The 18,266-nt window shown below is 42.5% G+C and overlaps 1 protein-coding gene across 1 annotated transcript; it reads right to left on the bottom strand.

Moving 5' to 3' along the window:
• Positions 1 to 657: 657 nt before the first annotated feature.
• On the bottom strand, positions 658 to 15,910 carry lrrc75ba (leucine rich repeat containing 75Ba). The gene is made up of 4 exons (XM_076154137.1): positions 15,195 to 15,910; positions 12,094 to 12,222; positions 11,076 to 11,188; positions 658 to 4,412 (listed from the first exon to the last, which is right to left on the bottom strand). Exons 1-4 carry the CDS (start codon positions 15,474 to 15,476, stop codon positions 3,812 to 3,814), a joined length of 1,125 nt encoding a protein of 374 aa, XP_076010252.1. The 5' UTR covers positions 15,477 to 15,910; the 3' UTR covers positions 658 to 3,811.
• Between the last annotated feature and the right edge of the window lie 2,356 nt (positions 15,911 to 18,266).

Genomic DNA, 18,266 nt, shown 5'->3' with positions numbered 1-18,266 from the left:
ATTTTTGTACAGATTGTCTTGTATTGTTGTTGTTCTTCAGAACACTTGGGCTGAGAATTTATTGCTGCAGCAAGAGTGAAGTCAGTTACAATGTGTGGTCATTGCAGTCTGGGTTGACTGATTTTCACTAGCTCACGTCGTCATCTTATACGTGGTTGCCAGATAACTTTGTCCCTGTCAGTCACAGTCTTGATCAGTTTAACAATATCAACAGGACACACTACCTGAGTAAATCACAAATTATGAATATCAGCAGGAAACATCTTGGTGCACTCTGTCTGAGTCAAGCTCTTATCCCAAAGTATACCACAATCAACATTTTTCTAACAATTGTTTAATTTCCAGAATAAAGAATTTCGAAGTTAGTAGGAATTTTACGAGTTGTTGTAGCTTCAAAATAATCCTTGAAAAACCAAGTGTTAAATCTGGTTGGTTGCACTGATGTGTCCGTCAGTTTGGTTGAATGTATTTGCTGCTGTCATGTGTTCTCTTAATCATTCCCTGCAGGCTATAATGAAATCTGAACAGTCTCCGTGACTTTTCTCTGCTGTTTTCCATGAATTATGTTTCATTTTTGTGCCGGAGCATGCAGCAGCTGGGGCAAGATAATCCAATCAAGTGATGACTCATGCAAACAGAGAGCTTTTTCCTCACTGAAAGTTTGTGGGGGTGAGGACGTGCATTTATTTCTCGGAAATATTTTAGAATTCATTGAATACACTGACAGACACTGGTTGATACTGATGAGGAACGATCAGATAATGAGACCGAGGTGAGTTTGGGCTGTCTCTGTTGCTCCATCACATGGCATTTGGTCCTCAGGGGGTATGACAGTCACACTGTGACCTGACCTTATAGCAGCCACCTGTTGCAAATGCCACATTACCATGTCTGACAGTAGGAACAAAAGCCTGTAAAAGAGGTTCATGGGTAAGTCCTACGTCATGACCAACCTGCATTGTTTTAGTAAACGGGGGCTGTCGCATTTCCCTGACAGCACAGATGATCTACACTCAACCAATCCAAAACACAGCACCTTTTTGTTTTGCATTTACAGACTAATCTGTCTCTGTGCATGATTTCTAATCAGGAGGGGCTAATTAATTAAATGGGATATGTTTTATAATGTATATAAGAGTAAATGGTAAAATAGGAGCAGGAATATGTGTCAAAGTTCCAAAACTTGACATGTGTGCCTGTATAATATACACCCAGTAAGACAAACCTATATGTCTACTGGATGTAAACTTTGTTTTCGATTGTTCCTTTACTTCATCAACATGTAACACATTTGAACTTACCCGCCTGCACACCTGGATAGAGACGCATTTGGGACTGGAAAAGAAGAGGAAGATGAAGAAGAGGAACAGTGTTTGAAGTAATTCTTTATTGGCAGTTTGGCATGAGACAAATACAGAAGCTACAACAACAAAGAGTTTGACATTGACACACACACACGCATACACACGCATACACACACACACACACACACACACACAAACACACACACACACAACCTATAAAGTGAGTGTACAGCGCTCATCCTCATTCAGACTAAACACACATTAAAGGTGCCTGCACTAACAGTACCAGCTCAGTATTCCAAATGGGTTGACATTGATGCTGTGGTGTATCAGGTGTGGGCTTATAGCAGGAGGTCACTGTGCTACGTTCCACAGCAATTACAGTAATTAGAATAATTATCGGCTTGGACAGAGGACAGAACACCAAAACAATAACACAAATAATTACAGCAGTAATCAACATGTACAGCTACAAACACACATAACACACATTTACAAATATTAATTATATATCTAATGAATCCATCTTAACAATCCTAAGCCTTTTGGTCATATTTAACCGAGCAGAGGTACGTTTGCAATCAAAGCTTCAAGGTTAGGATTCATAATCATAACCAGTGTATATATTGGAAAAAATGAAATGTTCCTGAAAACATCATTAAAAACATAATGCCTTAAAGTGCATCGCAGTGTGTCGGTCACTTTAACTTAATTATTATGTGCTACAGCAAAGGACATGACCACGCAGAGTCAGTCAACCAATACATAACAGTCATGGAACAGAGGCCATTGAAGTGTAAATAAATGCCAGGCCTATATGTATAAATGTCAATTGATAAGTTCTTAGCCGAACCGTAATAACACAGTCAGCCAGTTGATGCTGGAGGGGTTTTTATCCCAGCTTAACGGTGCTGAGGGGCAAAGCAGCATCAGGCTAAAGCCTATTTTTCATGTTTGGAAGCAGTTAAAATATGAACAGGTCAAATCAGGTGAGTACAAATTGCTCGAAGCTACTATCGTGACCAGCATCTAGTGTGTGCATAATCACTGCAAGTATATGTGCACCTTACAGATCTCATAGAGCCTTGGTAACTCTGGAACTTGAGCTCAAATGAATGTGCCAGATGTGCAAAAACACAGATGTTGTGTTTTGCACATGTTGTTTTTCACGTTAGCCGCATGTACAGGGCTGGGACCTTATCAATTAACACACATATGTAATATACATGTACAACATATATCTAGAGAAGATCAGTAGAATTAAAGACTCGGTAGTGACTACATTTGGGGTAACCATTATAGACTTATATTACCCTGTAAGAGAAAATCTCTGAATAATTGCCATTTACTCCTTTTATTGAGTCCAGAAGTCTGAGTGAAAAAATGTTGATAGTGCTACATTTTACAATATAAATCAACTTGTGTCTTAATTAGTTCAGAAATCTGGCTTTTGTTCCAAGATATTCACTTGTACTTACACTCATTGGAACACGTTGATTTGTATTTTTCACTTCTTCTGACATATTGAGACTCATTAAGACACCATAACAGACAAAAATGGCATCATAAGACGGCGATTTTTTTGTAGTGTCACATATGCTTTGAAACACTATAATTCATGTGTTAATGGCTACAACAGCTCCATAATTACAAAGAGGTGACTATCAGCATTTAGTACAAAAGCGATCGGTAACAGCTATCCATTACCGAGTTCTACCTGTTGTCTTCTAAGATTGCTTTGTTCACCAAAAGTGCACAAAAATAGCCCGTTGAAACACAACAGAGCCATGTTTTGTGTCCTCATTTAAATCTACACAAGGGCTGCGTGGGTATTCACAAGTGGACATTTGGAAAGGGGGGGAAAAAGCGAAAAGTCTTGACGTAGCAGTTTTGCCGGTGTCACGTGACGGGTCGTCGGCAGTATAGTCTGTTGAACTTGTGTCATAGCTATTGTTGAGAGATTAACAGAGAACACACAATGCGGAGCTAGGCCCTGCCTGCCGGAGATTGTGTCAGTCCTCGTAGAGAACCCAGAGGGACCTACCGTTTCCAAACTAACTCCGGTCCCACTTTAGTTTACCATCGGGATGCTGCTTCTTCATCCAAACAACTGATCTAAATCTCCTTGGGATTGGCTCCTCAGCTGCTACTATCAGAGGAAGAGAGAGAGGGGGGAGCGAGAGAGAGAGAGAGAGAGAGAGCGAGAGAGGGCACTGGTTCATTGACTGGTCCAGCCCCCCTCCAATGAAACCGCATCTTGTTCCCAAGAGCACCATCCGCCAACACAGTAAGTCCGTCCTCGTGACTGTCACTTCACTGTCGCCATGTGGGGAACTCAGAGATGGTTAAGATTTAGCTTGGTTGCTGTGTCAGGACGAGAATGTCACAATGTGGGAACTGGTCTGCCTCGTGCCTCGTAGGGTGACTGGGCTCATGGTGTGAGGGCGAGAGGGCAAGGGAAGTAAAAGAGTGCTGTGGGACGTACTCAGGGGGAAACATCAGCCCCATCACCTCTCACAGTAGTGTAGAGTGAAGTCTTTGGACAGCTGCTTCTCTCCTAAGCCCCAGGCCTCTAGCTCAAACTTGTTCCCCGCGTCATCCTCGTCTTCATCTTCCTCTTCCTCCTCTTCTTCCTCGTAATGGCTGGGCTCCTCAATAGAGGTCTCCAAGTGGTAGCAGTAAGGCTGACCCTCTGTGTACTCATAGATTGTGGGCAGACTGCTCTTCAGGCTGCAGCGCCGGCGTAGTGCCACTAACAGCGGCTGAGGCATAGTGAAAATATCCACGTTATTGCCAAGGTCGATCCAAGCAAGATTGGAGAAGTTCTTGGGCTCCTTCAGCATCTCGGTCAGGTCTTTGAGTATAGCCAGGGTGAGGCGATTGCCATTGAGAGCCAGGGTGCTGAGTTTGGGCAGCGAGGCGAGGAGAGGCAGAAGTAGCTTCAGGTTCTCATCGTGGAGTTCAGTGAAACTGATGTCCACAGCAACAACACTGTCTCTGTTGTTTTGGAGGTAGAAGGCCACTTGGCGGACATCTCGAGTGGACAGTGGGATACCGGACAGGTCAATGGTATCACTGGACAGCTTCTTCTGAAGGGTTGTTTTGAGACTGTTGGGGAAAATGAGGACAAAGAGAGCGTAATTACTGATATGAGGAAACAACTGGAAAATGCATACGGTTTGGGTTTCAGCTGAGGAGGGACTGGGGTGAATCGTACTGTAGGCTCTTTAGGGAGTTTGTGTGACCTGGAAACGTGGTTCAGGCTTCATGTTGTAATTCCTTTCTGGTGTAAAGGAGGCGGGGAAGGGGACCGACTTGATTTGGAGTGGAAGGCTGACACCAGAGACTCCAGCAGGAGGATTTACTCGTGTAAACAGGGGAGCCAAAACATCCGAGCGAGCCATCAGCCTGAGCTTGAAATGCCATGGATCATGAGCTCAGAACTCCTTATGTCAAAGAGAGGCTGGACACTTAACTGAAATAAACCACCAAACTTTGAGAACCACTATTACTTGAAAAAAAGATTCATACATTTATTTGAAATTCTTCTAACCTTACTACTTCTGTATACAAGATGAGGGGGTCAGACCTCCTAAATAAACCCTAAATTAATTCACTAGCAGTCTTTAACTGTCAATATAGAAGTAATCTGAGGAGCATAAGAAATATTTTTCTGAACAATCAGATGCAGATAATTTATCCCTAAAGTCACTAATTCCAGCACTTTCTTGACCTTACAAAAAGGTGGCGAATATATTTTCCTAAAATGATCTTGTGTTCTATTTGGTGATCGGAGCCAAACTCTGATACATGAAAGGAGGTAGAACCTGATGGTGATTCTGGTTGATTCTTATGCAGACGCAGTTCCCCGCTTCAAACTGCAGCAGATAATATTTGTGCATTATTTACACACTCCCTTTGCAGGTGACCCTTCTCCCCCTGAGGATGTGTGTGTAACCTCAGTTGTTATTGAAGTGGCATATAACCTCGATTCAGTGTCAGAGTTAATCATAACATCCACTGGCGAACTGTGACTTACTGTGACATCCATTGCGGCACCTGTCACTGGTGATGCATTAAAGTGGTGTTTTTTTGGGTCAATTTGAAAATGGACAGTGTTTTATGACGTGCCAAGCAGCGTTCACTAGGTCAAATTTGTGAGGTGCTCTCAAGGTACAAAAATACACAACTACAGTGCATCCTCATAACATAATGAAAACACAGATTGAGAAAAGGCAATATAAAAACTTAACAATAGTACAAATCCCCTAAACAGGAGAGAAGAGATGTCTATGCCAATATAGGTCAGGAAGGGATCCCACATTTAAAAGAATAGATCGTCTTTAGAGTGTGACATATAGGTTTGGTAGTATAGAGAGATACAGTATGTTCAAGTATTAGTCTGTGCCAGCTAGCCAGGCTGAGCTTTTGTCTCAAATCCACTGATTAAGAATGCATTTTCTGTGTGAAACAGCTTGGTTCTTGATTTATTATGTGCAACAGGATTAGAATTAGATTAGGATTAGATTAGATCATCCCCACATCAGCATCCAGCATCACATTCAGCCCACAGACAGATATGTGATATGATATGATATGATATGATATGATATGATATGATATGATATGATAAGATAATGTAATGTAATGTAATGTAATGTAATGTAATATGTAAGGGTTCCAGTCTCCATATTACATATAGGGGCTTCCTGCTCAAATTCACTGCATTGATTTGGGGATATATGAGCACTGTGATGCATTTTTAATTGTATAGCTCTGATCCTGACACAGATGCTTATAGATTTTGAGCCCTTTGTCCAATTGCTCTTCCAATGCAGCCTCGTTCAGTTCTTTCTCCCATATTCCCCTCAGGTTTTCAGTGACATCATCTGTTAAAAAAACCCAACCAATAATTCTTTAGAAAAAGATAGTAGATTTCTCTCCTCTCAGAGAAGTAAGAAATAATTGCTTTTCAACTGAGAATAAACAAGAATCTGTGAGTATGGTATGTGTGCTTTTGGATATTAAGTGCCCTATCTGCTGGTACCTGAAAAAGTCCTGTTTAGGAATATCATATCAGAGATCTGGCTGAAGGGCTTTAGGAATGGCCTTTGGAGTAGATCTTTCACGCAGAAGAGCCCTTTAGCTGCCCACAGCCTGACAATATTGTCTGTTATACCTGGTTGGAAGTCAGAGTTATCCCATATTGTGGTGAAGACGGATGTCAATAAGGATCTTCCTTCCAGACGTCTCACTGTTCCCCTGCTGCTTTCTGCTTTAATCATATTAACTAGGATTGGGCTCTAACAAGCATATTTTTGAAAATCAATGAATTCGTCAATGAATTTTGATTGGAGTTATAAAAGTGGATTATGAATCATTTGAATACAGTGAAGGCGGCCACTTAATTGGAATTTTCAGGGAGGTCTAGAGAGTATCCTCTGTGGCCTGAAGGTGCAGCATTGATATTCTAACCCAGGTTCTCTTCTTAGCCCAGATAAAAGAGCATAATGCATTTGTCAATTGTTTTGATTGTTTTGATAGTTTTCTTCGTAAAGATGATTGGAAGCATTTGAACAAGGTAAAGCAATCAAGGAAGAACATTCATACTCAAAAGTGCCACTCTGCCCAATCAAGAGATTGGGAATGGGTTCCACCAGGTTGGATTTGAAAGCATCAAAAAGGGCGGACCAATTTGCATAATTGGTTATGCGATTAAGGTTGTTTGCTCTACAGAGCTGTCAGCTGCTGCTTTGCTTTGGTTAAGTTTGCTAAGTCTCTGCACATCTTGTGTTTGCTGGGGTTCTCTCTGACTTGCTGCTCGGGTGTTGAAGGCGATATTGTACGGACTGTACACTGCATGCATGCACCACTCAAACACACACACACACCCAGCTGCCAGACAGACACTTAAAAGAGACATTAAAACCCTTGACTATTTCTTAAGTTATATAGCCACCGGACCTTGGTGACCTCATAGCCGGCTACCATGGCAATACCTCCAATCGCATACAGACTGAAGCATTATATCCATCGAATCCAAAGATATCTGCTCCCAAGTCCTTATCAAAGCCATGTGAGCCAATGTTCTCCCTCTTTTCCATTATTCCCCTCTGTCAGGCCCTCAAGCCTCTGAAATGATAGAAACCTCATTTCTCGCAGCAGCACAAAAGTCCTAATGGCGGTGGCCTGGCGAGGAGCGCCTGCAGGTGTGACTGGGTTTTCATCAGCCAATTCCCTGTTTTCAATGCACACACTGGTCCTTCAGAGGCCAAGAAACAAGAAAATAGATGCAAGATATCAGTCTGCCTCTTTCATCCTTAATCTGATAAAAGTAAATCAGGGAAACACTGATAACAACTTTTAATAGGCCGATAATGGGCATTACATTGAGAGTCAAGTTGTAGTGAAGAAGAGGCTTAGAAGATAGGACACGGGGTGTTACGCAGGTACGCATGAACACCTTAAAAAGGAAAGTGCTCACAAAAAACGTGCAGAGAGAGACAGAGAGAGAGAGAGAGAGAGAGGTAGAGAGAGAGAGAGAGAGAGAGAGAGAGAGAGAGAGAGAGAGAATGGTCTTGCATAGTCAAGTGTTTTCCCTGACACTTCATTCGTTGTTTCTATCTGCCCGTCTCTCTGCATGTTCGATTCTAATAAAGTATAATTGGTTTTGTTGTGAAATTTCACAGAACCTGAGCGCCTTCACCAATCCATGTTAACCAGAGCTGGGAGGCACAGGTGGACAACCCGTGATGAGTTTAAAGAGATGAGCTTCGAGGCATATAATACGTTGCACTCACAGACAAGTGTTTGTGTGTGTGCGTGTGCGTGTGCGTGTGCGTGTGCGTGTGTGTGTGCGTGTGCGTGTGCGTGCGTGCGTGCGTGCGTGCGTTTGCGTGTGAGGGTGTGTGCATGTGTATGCATGTAGGCGATTATGTGCTCTCACTCATTTTTGGTCTTGGCAAAACGGCACATTAACAAACTGAAAAAGTAAAATATGCAGTAACTTGGAAATGTATTTCTCAGCACACACTGCAGCTGGAGAACCTGACAATTGACGTGTAAAGATTAAACTTAGCATTCACGTTTATTCACGTGTGTTTTTTTTACCTGTTGTTGTGATGATAGACAAGATAGGAAGCTAAATAACAACATTAGCTAGCGAGACTGCTAGCAGGCCTCGCAAAATGCATATTCATTTGCTGAGAGTTAAAACCTATGATTAATTCTCCAAGAAGAAGGAATGAAAACGATTCACGGGACATTATTACTCCACTTCAATCTGTATTTAATATAGGACATGTATGAATGGTATTAGTTCAAACATTAGCGTCCTTCATTTTGCTCAGTTTGCGATTGGTTTGTCACCACAAATTTGCTTGGTAAACTCAACATCCTAAATTTGAAAAACAAATCACCTTTCTTTAAAATTGTAAAAAATGTGTTTATTTTTATTTCATTGTGCATATCCTGCAACATCAATCAGGAGAATTTTAAGAAACTAAAACAAACACAAGTAATGTTTGAGTAACATGATCAGGAAAGAATAACTTTTATTTTAAAATGTGTTTTTGTAAAGTAACTCATCAAATCTTTGTACTTCAAAACAATAATTCCATTCAAATGAACTGAATCAACTGCAAAATGTCGCTATTATAAATGCATACGTGCCTGTGTAGGTTTGGGTCAAATGAAACCCAGTATTGGCAAAGCTACAGATGACTGATGGGCCCTTTAGGCAGAAATCCAGTACGCTTTGATGAACGATAAGTACATTCAGGAATAATATGGAGAGTTCGCTGAACGTTGGTGTGTGAGCAGGCAGGACACTAAAGGGGTTGTGCTCACAAAATGGAGGCTTTGGCCATTTTATGACTCCATATTTCTTAATGAATGTGAGCATTAAAGTGATAAAAGAAAGCGGTGATCATGCGGTCAGATAGGGCCGATCAGAAATAGGCCGCATGTGTGAAGACCAAAGCCAAAATTAAATTAAATTGCCGTCACATGAAACGACCCCTGAGGTAGGAGCGTAATCACAGTTTTCTGGGTCACTGCTTCCATCCAGCCCTTTGTCTGATTCCATTAGATGTGAAAAAGAAAACATTTCTTGATAAAATCCCAAATAAAGCAATTTAAAAGACATTAATTCAGAGAGCCATTTCAGATGTGTATGTAGACAGTAGCAGCCAATGTGCAATGTACTGCTGAATACTGAAAGGTCAAACCGGAAAGGGCAAAGCTGTTTGTGTTTCCTCTGAATACACAGAAACCTTACACCTGAGACTGAACCTGCAGCTGAACAAAGGCAAAAATCCACCTTTAACAGGATTCATGTCATCTTTTTCTACACGAGCAGAAAGGATCATTTATCATCGCTGCACACAAATAAAAAAAAAAAAAAGGGCATCTTAAATCATCTATGAGAGTTGATGTGAAGAACACCCTCACTGTCCCTGTTATAGTTCAGCACAATCTGTTCTCTGTTCTTTGCTGTCCAAAAAATGTCCTCCACAGCCTGACATGACATCATCATCTGAGACACAAAGAGGCTCCAGCTGAGGCTTTTTTTCATGTTTGGGAAGTTGGAAAGGAATCAGATGAGTAAGGTGGATGCTGAACTAGTTCAAAGCTGCAATCATGGCCTGCAGTCAGCGCTTCTAGCTTGTCCTTCTCGTTCAACTCGCACAGCCTTGGGTACTTACCTGAAATGGTATATTTTAAACACTGAGATGGTTTTAATGGACTGAAAAAAATATATTACACAAAAATACAGCTCCTGCAAACTTCCTTATGTGCCAGGCTCAGAATTTGCATTTGAATTTGTTCGAGTACACAACACCAGGCGACACAGTTGGAGCTCACAGCATCCTCTTGGTGTATTAATATTCTGTCTGTGGGTGGAGTTTGGCTTTAATGATTAATGTTGCTCCTGCTGTCTGAGCCCGTGTCAGACCGTCTCTCTGCAGGTTTTGCGAAGCCAACAACATGACTGTGCAAAACAGCTGCTTAAGCTGGGAATTTAGCAGCCCCGGCGTTGTGTATCTCTCAAAGATGCTCTCAGTGTTTGTTAAATCCAGCATCTTGCCTCGACATCCACATGCTTCACAAAGCCTTCTCTGGCAAAAGCTGCCGCAAAATGTCCGATCCTGCCACATCCCTGCGAGTATGAACCCCTTTTGCTCCAATTCTCTGACAACCTACGACTAACTCACAATCAAGCCGTCTCATCTCAGTCTGCTCTCGCCATTTCATTTTCAACCCCTCTTCAAATTATTTGCATCAGCGGAAAATGAATGTATTATCTGCAGCGTCTAGCCATCTGTGGACTAAGCAATTACATGAACAAGCCGCATGATATCCTGTTTCTTTTCATAAATAGGATTACCAAGCAACAGCGTAGCTCACCGAATCTGTCTATTTGTATACAGCTAATTCTGTATTCATCATTTGCACATCAAAAGCCATCCATTCTTTCATCGGCTAGAGTATAATTAGGTTCAAGCATGATCCTCGTGCATTTCTTGATGGAAACAGAAAGACAGAGGAGAGAAAGGTCACTGGTGACACACATCCACTGCAACCACCCAGGCACTTCACAGAGGAGATGATTGACAGCTGTGGTTACCATATTCCCATCAGGCGGGCCAGTAGCCAACGCCGTCCTAGTTCAATGTCAGACGCTTAGATGGAAATGCGAGCGGCTACATGTGAAGCCAAGCTCTGTTTTCTGTTTCTTACAGACTGGATGTCTGGATGGGAATGGCTTACCAGGCTTGTGATTTCTGTCTGGACATGCTCTGCCTCAGCCACTTGGAGTGTGGGGTCAGATGGTAGATCAGCTGTCGACATATCTTATCCGACGACTTGATGGTATCTGTATCCTAGAACAGAGCAGAGAGTGTGTGTGGTTTTATTTAGCATCTTCTTTATGCAGTCTCTGTATGAGGATGGGTGATTCACCAAACACATTATGTTCAATGTATGTGTGATGCATCACCAGTTTCCTCTATTTATTTTTTACTCTGGTCATTAGAAGCATTACATTACATCCATCACACTAATAGGACAACGGTTTGTTATTATTTGTGATGCCCTGAGCTATTCCTGAACAAAACACAATTTAGGCGCTTTGCTGGAGCAAGAAAATCTAATCACATGGAACGTGCAGCGAGGGGGAAATCACAGGAAGTGCACAAGCGAAGTGAGATTCAACACAGTCACTGGTAAACACGGCTAATTTCTGTTTATCAGACGTGATTACTGTGGTGTGGCTCCTGGTAACCAATTACCAACAGTACATCTACGTACATGATTAACCATGGCTGTTGCTTGATTATTGTTTTTTTTACACATTTTGCATTTTCTGTAAATTCTGTCAGATATTTATTCTTCAGATTTATTTTGTGACATTTTCTGCTATGTATGTTGTCTGCAGTAGAAGCAGTAGTATGGTAGTAACAGTGTTCATTGCAGTCTTCTTGCTTTCACTGCTCTGTACATCCACAGTATTTTGTGGAATGATTGAGTTTCCAGTTACAAAAACATGTTATTGAAACCTTTACAAAAACTAATTCATACCAAACCACAGCACTATATTTTGCTTCATAATTTAAAGTAATGTGCATCTGCTTTTTTTCTTCCAACCATCAACCTGCAAAATGCAATTTGATCACATCCTCAGATTGAATTTCTATTGATCTTGAGAAATCAATAGATATTTTTAGGCAAACGCCTGATTTGGGAGGATATTACAAAACTGCTTGTGTTAGACAGGAGACCAGCTGACCTTCTTGGGACACTGCATCTCCCGGGCAAGGCTGAGCAGCAGCTCGTGTGAGATGGGGTCCACAAGGTTGAGAAAGGCAGCGTTCTTGTATAAGATGTCATTGAGCGACGTGCCTTCCAATCCAAGATCCTGTCAAAGCATAAAAGATGAGAGGAATCACCTTCACAGTGAAATGAAACCACTCAGCAACAACGATTATTGTAAAATATATAGCAGAGAGGAGGAAAAAGGTGATGAAAACAGATCCACACTGAGTCAAAGGCAATGCAACTCAAAATGGAAGGATAAAAGAAGCATTTGGGTTTAAATATTCATTACAGGAGACTGGTGCTTTTATCCATTCCAGCAGAGTGAAATCTTCAGGGAGACTTTTTGCATATATAATCACACATCTATGGCACTGAGCCACAGTGAACATCCAAGCATTCCACAGCACATCATGGAACCCACAAACCACGCCACTCCTGATTTGTTTTATCTGAAACCTGGTAGATCTGGTTTCCATTCTGTTCATAGTAATAAAGAGTAACAATGGGAAAATCCATGATCCCTGATCTTTCGCAACCCTTTAAAACCTTATCAGAAAAACTCATTATAAAAATGTAAGGCGTTCAGGTGTAATGTTTGGAGACGCAAAAGAACAAGTATTCCCATGACTGTCTGTTAGCCTTAAGTGCACATGTACAAGGCAAATGAGTATTTGGCCCAGATCTGTGTTTCATAATCCATGAGTGTTGTCAGCACAGTCCTGATGCTGCGGCTGGCCAATGTGAACAGAACACACTTTTCAGAAAGGGGGGGTAGGGTGTCCTATAATAGCCTTTTTTCACCCAGTGTACACAATAGTCCTGCAGCAAGGCAGGGTTGAATGGATAGATAAAAACAAGAACATGAATATCTGAATAATATCGCCCCTTTAAAATGTAAATAGTGTCAGTAAAACCCTGTATCACTGAAAGAAGCTCAACCTATAACAGTTAAACCCACAGAAGTGTACCTGTTCATAAATACAGTTACATGAGTGTACATGACTGGGGCGAGCATGGTTTGAGGGGAACTTTTGGGTCTCATGAGCAAAGGGACAGGCAGTGAACTGAGATGTCCTGCAGTCTTTTCCCCTCTCTGCCTTCATGGCACAGAAGTGAATCTCCACCATCCATTCTGGAGACCCTAATGAGGCAAACGATGATGACAGGGTCAAGCGCTCTTACAGTCTGTACATGTTTAATGAGAGAAGAAAACCTCTGAGACATGTACGCCCATGCAAATTCACACACACACACGACCACATAGACAGGCGCACACACATTTTCTTGAACCACAATAGGCATTGATTGTAATTGACAGTTTGAGTGGGAGGCTGGCGGCTCAACATTACTGGCTCCACTTTTAACAAGGGCAAGAGTAAACAGACTGAACCCTGTGCGGGGGAGAATCTGCTCCTGCTCTTGTAAGAAACAATGTTTAAAAATATCACCCATCTGAGGTTTAGACGTGATCAGTTCTCATGTGTGAGCACGAAGCCCCGAAGCTTCGAAGCCTCTCTGTGTCTGCTATGAAGCTCTGATCTTCATATCCTCATATCTATAGCAGAGCTCAGTCTCACACCAATTAACTGTGCCGAACTCCTTTGAAATCCAGTGAATAGAATCTCCGAGACGTCTTCCTACATGCGATGTTGAGAGTGAGACTTATTTAATAAAAGCAGAGCTCATTTGGAGGAAGCGAGCCTGTATCCCCTGTGATGTGGCTGTCATGTAGCCTTGGATACCCAGTTTATCTCCTTGGCTTGATTAAGGAGGTCCCACTCTCTCCTGTGCCAATTCTTCAGAGTAATTAACATCGGATCGGCTGACAGCTAAAAGACAGAGGGGAGCCTAACAGCAAGCAAACAAATGAGGTCACCACACTGTCACAGCTTCAATCCACCTACATGTGCTACTGTGTGTGTTATGATGCAAATCTCAGTGCAGTTGACAAAAGGCTTTAAAAATAAATCCAATTTCCATTTCCATTTTAGATGAGCTGGAAAACGCACCATACTGTAGCTATTGTCACAATCAAATTAAACCGCTTTGAATGTCTGACAAGAAATGTCAGAATGATCGACAATAACACGGCAGCGTTTTTTTAGCTCAGGGATTCGTCTGACTGACAGGTAGAGTTCAGGCTCGGCTCAGGTTCCAAGTTTCACAATCAGGATATGTGATGAAATACATGTGAGAGAATGGAGGCCATTGATGTGAGGGATTCAAGGCTGTTTGACGAAACAAAACACACAACGCTGTAGGAATGTTGTCTATCGAGTCAGATTCAGACAGCACTTTTGGGTTACAAGTTGAAACCAATTCAAGCTCCAATTTAGCTTGAGGACAGTTCGTTTTTGTTAGAATTTAATTTGCTGAGGAGGTTTCAGGTTTAATTCTGGGGGGCCCAGACAAACATGGGGCCCCTTTTCTAATCTGAGCCTTGTTGGTATTGAAGGTAAAATCTGTGATGTAGATTTGAACAACGTAGAACCATTGACACATTACACAAAAGGTTAAAGGTAAAAGGTTTTGTGCCAAGTTTGTGCCATTGGAGATAAGATAAGAAATCAGACACATAAGATAAGAAATCAGAATGAAGGCATGATTTAATATTTATTATTTCCAGACAGAAGTGTAGATGTATGCAGACTGGAGGCCCTCTTAGCTGGGCCCCGAAGTAAACACCTGCATGGTCCTGCAAAGTCTGGAGTAGGGGATGAGCTTCAATAACATAACCTAGACATGACAAGACATGATGCACAGAAATACTAAATAATAAACATCCATTGCAATGTGCAGTTTAACCCTTAAAACACAATGACAACATGAATGTGACCGATACTGTTGAGTCACCTTGCCTGCAGCTGAAACAATGTGAGGTCATATGTGGCTTGGAGAGGTGATGACATGGAGTCAAATGTCAAAGCAGGGGGTCAGTGGTGAGGAGAGAGAGGATGCGGGGGCCTCATGCATGCACACAAACACTCTCTCTCTCTGTTTCCATCTGTTGCTTTGGGGCTGTATGCGGGCTGCAGCTGCACTGTAAACAGGTGAACCTTTTGCTTTCCTTACCTTCCTCAGCAATTTGAGCACGTCGGTCGCCTGCTCGATCCTACGGTCTCGGAGCAGCTTCTGGATATCTTTGATCCACGCCACTCGCCTCGTATACGGGCTGTGGTTGGTCCTCCGCAGCATCCCAGGCAGTTTGTCGGATTTGAGCATCAGCGCAAACAGAAAGTCTCCACCGCCCCGGCTGCCCCTGTCGCTCTCCCCCGTGTTATCCAGAAGCTTGCGCCGCTTTTTGGCGAAATTCTCATTGTCCAGGCTGCTCTGTCTGCTCAATCTGGAACCCATGATGTATTCTGAATGATTTCTAGAGAATTTCTGCTGCGGCTTCGACCGTATTAGCACAAGGGAAAACCCATGACCAGCCACTATTTCCCCCCCAGCAGATGCCCCTTTCGTGGAAAACAACGGCGCACCGTCTGACGCTGCTGCTGTTGCCGCTGTCAACACACTGATCCAGCGCAGACCGCACAGTTGTTCTCTCCTTCCACCGGTCTAATCTATCACCGTCCGCTCATGCATACATCACACTTCCCTGTTTTGATGCTCTGTCGTGGGCTACGTGCGCCGGGCTCGGATGCACGATGCTGTATGCTCCCGTTGTCTCCTCCTTCTCCTTCTCCTCCTCTTCCTCCTCTTCTTCGGGTCGTGTCTGCTTTACGCTGCTGTTTAGGTTTGTGAAGCGTGGAGCGTCTGACCAATCGGAGCATCTGGTTCCCCCTGAGCGTCTCTCCTCTCCTCACAGGCTTGAAATCTGCCTCCGTGCAGCTACAAGGAAAACACCAGATATGCAAGATGGCAAGGTCGCACTACAAAAAACAACAACCATCAAAAAAAGTTGCGGTTTTTGTGTCATTTTGAGTGTAGGGAGGCAGTGCCGGCTCTAGATACTATGCCACATAACCAGATGCTTAGAGGCCCCATGATGGTCAGCGGGGGTCACACTGACTAGTTGTTGGCGTAAATACAACAATAAATGACAAACACAAGACAGGGATCAATGTTGCTCATGTTTTGACTAAATGTCATTTGAAGGGCAGTTTAATCAGTCACAATCATCAGTGTTACCTCTGCAGGTTAGATTTACACAATCTGATATTAAGGTTTGATTTGACCATGTTCTGCCTTGATTCAAGTGTTCTTACTCTAATCACCACGTATTTATCTACCTATGTACCCTTTCTGGGCCCTGATTGCTGTATTTCAGTATTTTAGCTAGAGGCTGCTTTATTGTTCTCCTTCATTTCATGTATTATCCCCTATCACTCATTTAAATTATGAAGTTATCTTCATAAGCTGTTTGTGCAGCACGTATCAAAACCACTGTCTTAATGTTCTTCATATTAAAACAGGCAATACAAACACAAAGAACAACATCCGAAATGCAACACAATATAACACAGAAGGAAGTGTAGTAAAGTGTAGTAAAGCACAAAAACTCAAAGATAACAGATTTGTAAAAGAGATCTGACAAACCTGTGATCCTCAGACTGGCTGTTCAGGTCAGGAGGTGCACCAAGGCCCCTTTAGACTTAAATCAGGTCACAGTGACAGCCAGCAGATTTCCATCCGAGGAGTTAAGGGGAAGAATAACTCTGATGTGTAATCTGGAGCCAGGCCATGAAGTCACTTGCAGGAAATCAATAAAATGCTAAAAAAAAATCTATTCTATCCTTCTGATCTTTTAAGGTTGTGATGTTAAGCTTTTCATTTGTCTAGAACTTTAAAGTTGTTGCTTAAAAAGTAGGGTCCAACTTATTATATTCCTTTCTTTGTTTAAAAATGTTCTTAAATGTATAACCGCATATTCATTGTCATCTGATATTGTCTTCAATAAATCTAAAGTGAGAATTCAACATTGAATGAGGACAACATCCACGCAAAGCATCTGTTTATCTGTCCTGAGGCAAAGCCGTGGAGCCCGTGTCATCACAAGAAAACAGAAAACACAAGACGTCTCATTGCGGTTGTCTCTGCGTTAGTGTTGATAGAGGCCAGGTTGACCAGATAGGTGAAACCATGAGCTGACATATCTTCCTTTTTATTGGTTGAATTGTATGACAACAGCTGTGGGGGAAACCTCAGTCGGGATAGACGTGTATCCCTTGCAGCAAAATCAAAATGAAACCAGGGAAGGGTGAAAATTCCAGCTGCTATTCAATAAAACAGCCAGTGACAGCAACACATGTCGAAAATCTGGAGCAAGGCTTTTGGGATCTGCAGCACACAGATATGTTATTGTCCTCTTCCGCTACAAATCAGCTCTTTCCATTAAATAAACTCTCTTCCTTGGGGCAGCTCTGAACCTGGGAGATCCAGAACAGGATAGTGGTGATTAGATTTAGACACAATCACAGCAGACGGCAGCAGCAGCGGCCCACGGCTCCTTTGACGGAGCATTATCAGTGCGGCCAAGCAACAACCGCACGCCGGATTAGCTGAGGGAACACAGGAAGCTATTTGATGAGGTGAACCTCCTGCCGGCTCGTACCCGTGCTGCTGGGGGAAGGCTCAGGCGTCTCAATCGGTCCTGGGGACGCCTGCAGAATAAGTAGTGTAGACTGTGACGCGTGGCTGACCAGGCCAATCACGCGGCCCAGAGTCGGGCCAGAACGCCGCCTGCATCCATAAACAGATCACTGTCACCTTCACTGTGGCAAGTCAGATTCATATCAGAGGGAAATGGAAGGTTACAGGGGATCAGAAAGACAAACCCAAAAGCCAGATTGCCCTCTTTTGAGCAGAAGTACTTCAGCTTAAAGAAATGAAAGTGTCTGTGAATGTCACACTAAATTCTTAAGTTTTATTCAGAGCCCTTAAAATACTTCATTCATACTTATATACGGTAGCTCTGTTAGCCTGACTCTGTTAGCCTGACTGTCTGATAGTGTTGTCGCTGCCCGATTTGGACCATGCATGGGCAAAATGGCGTCCACATCCTGTCTTTCCACGTTTCAATATGCAGCAGTATAGTTTACATTTAGTATACGCTGTTTTTGAAGTTCATAAGTTGAATATCGTTATAAGGTTATGTCTACTTTTAAACATGTTACTCGTGTTTACAAACATGTCCACAAA

The sequence above is a fragment of the Genypterus blacodes genome, unplaced genomic scaffold (genome assembly GCF_046128005.1).
Source record: "Genypterus blacodes isolate CSIRO-AG114 ecotype Tasmania unplaced genomic scaffold, CSIRO-AGI_Gbla_v1 ptg000061l_1, whole genome shotgun sequence".
Taxonomy (NCBI): domain Eukaryota; kingdom Metazoa; phylum Chordata; class Actinopteri; order Ophidiiformes; family Ophidiidae; genus Genypterus; species Genypterus blacodes.
The sequence above is the reverse complement of the archived record's forward strand: the minus strand, read 5'-3'. Positions and strand labels throughout refer to the sequence as shown.

What these genes read in the sequence shown, in the direction of transcription:
- lrrc75ba (XM_076154137.1), bottom strand. Translation starts at nt 15,476, where the DNA reads ATGGGTTCCAGATTGAGCAGACAGAGCAGCCTGGACAATGAGAATTTC. An exon ending in TGCTCAAATTGCTGAGGAAG is followed by an intron (nt 12,223 to 15,194) that starts GTAAGGAAAGCA and finishes ATGCTTTGACAG; the next exon opens with GATCTTGGATTGGAAGGCAC. An exon ending in AGACAGAAATCACAAGCCTG is followed by an intron (nt 4,413 to 11,075) that starts GTAAGCCATTCC and finishes TTTCCCCAACAG; the next exon opens with TCTCAAAACAACCCTTCAGA.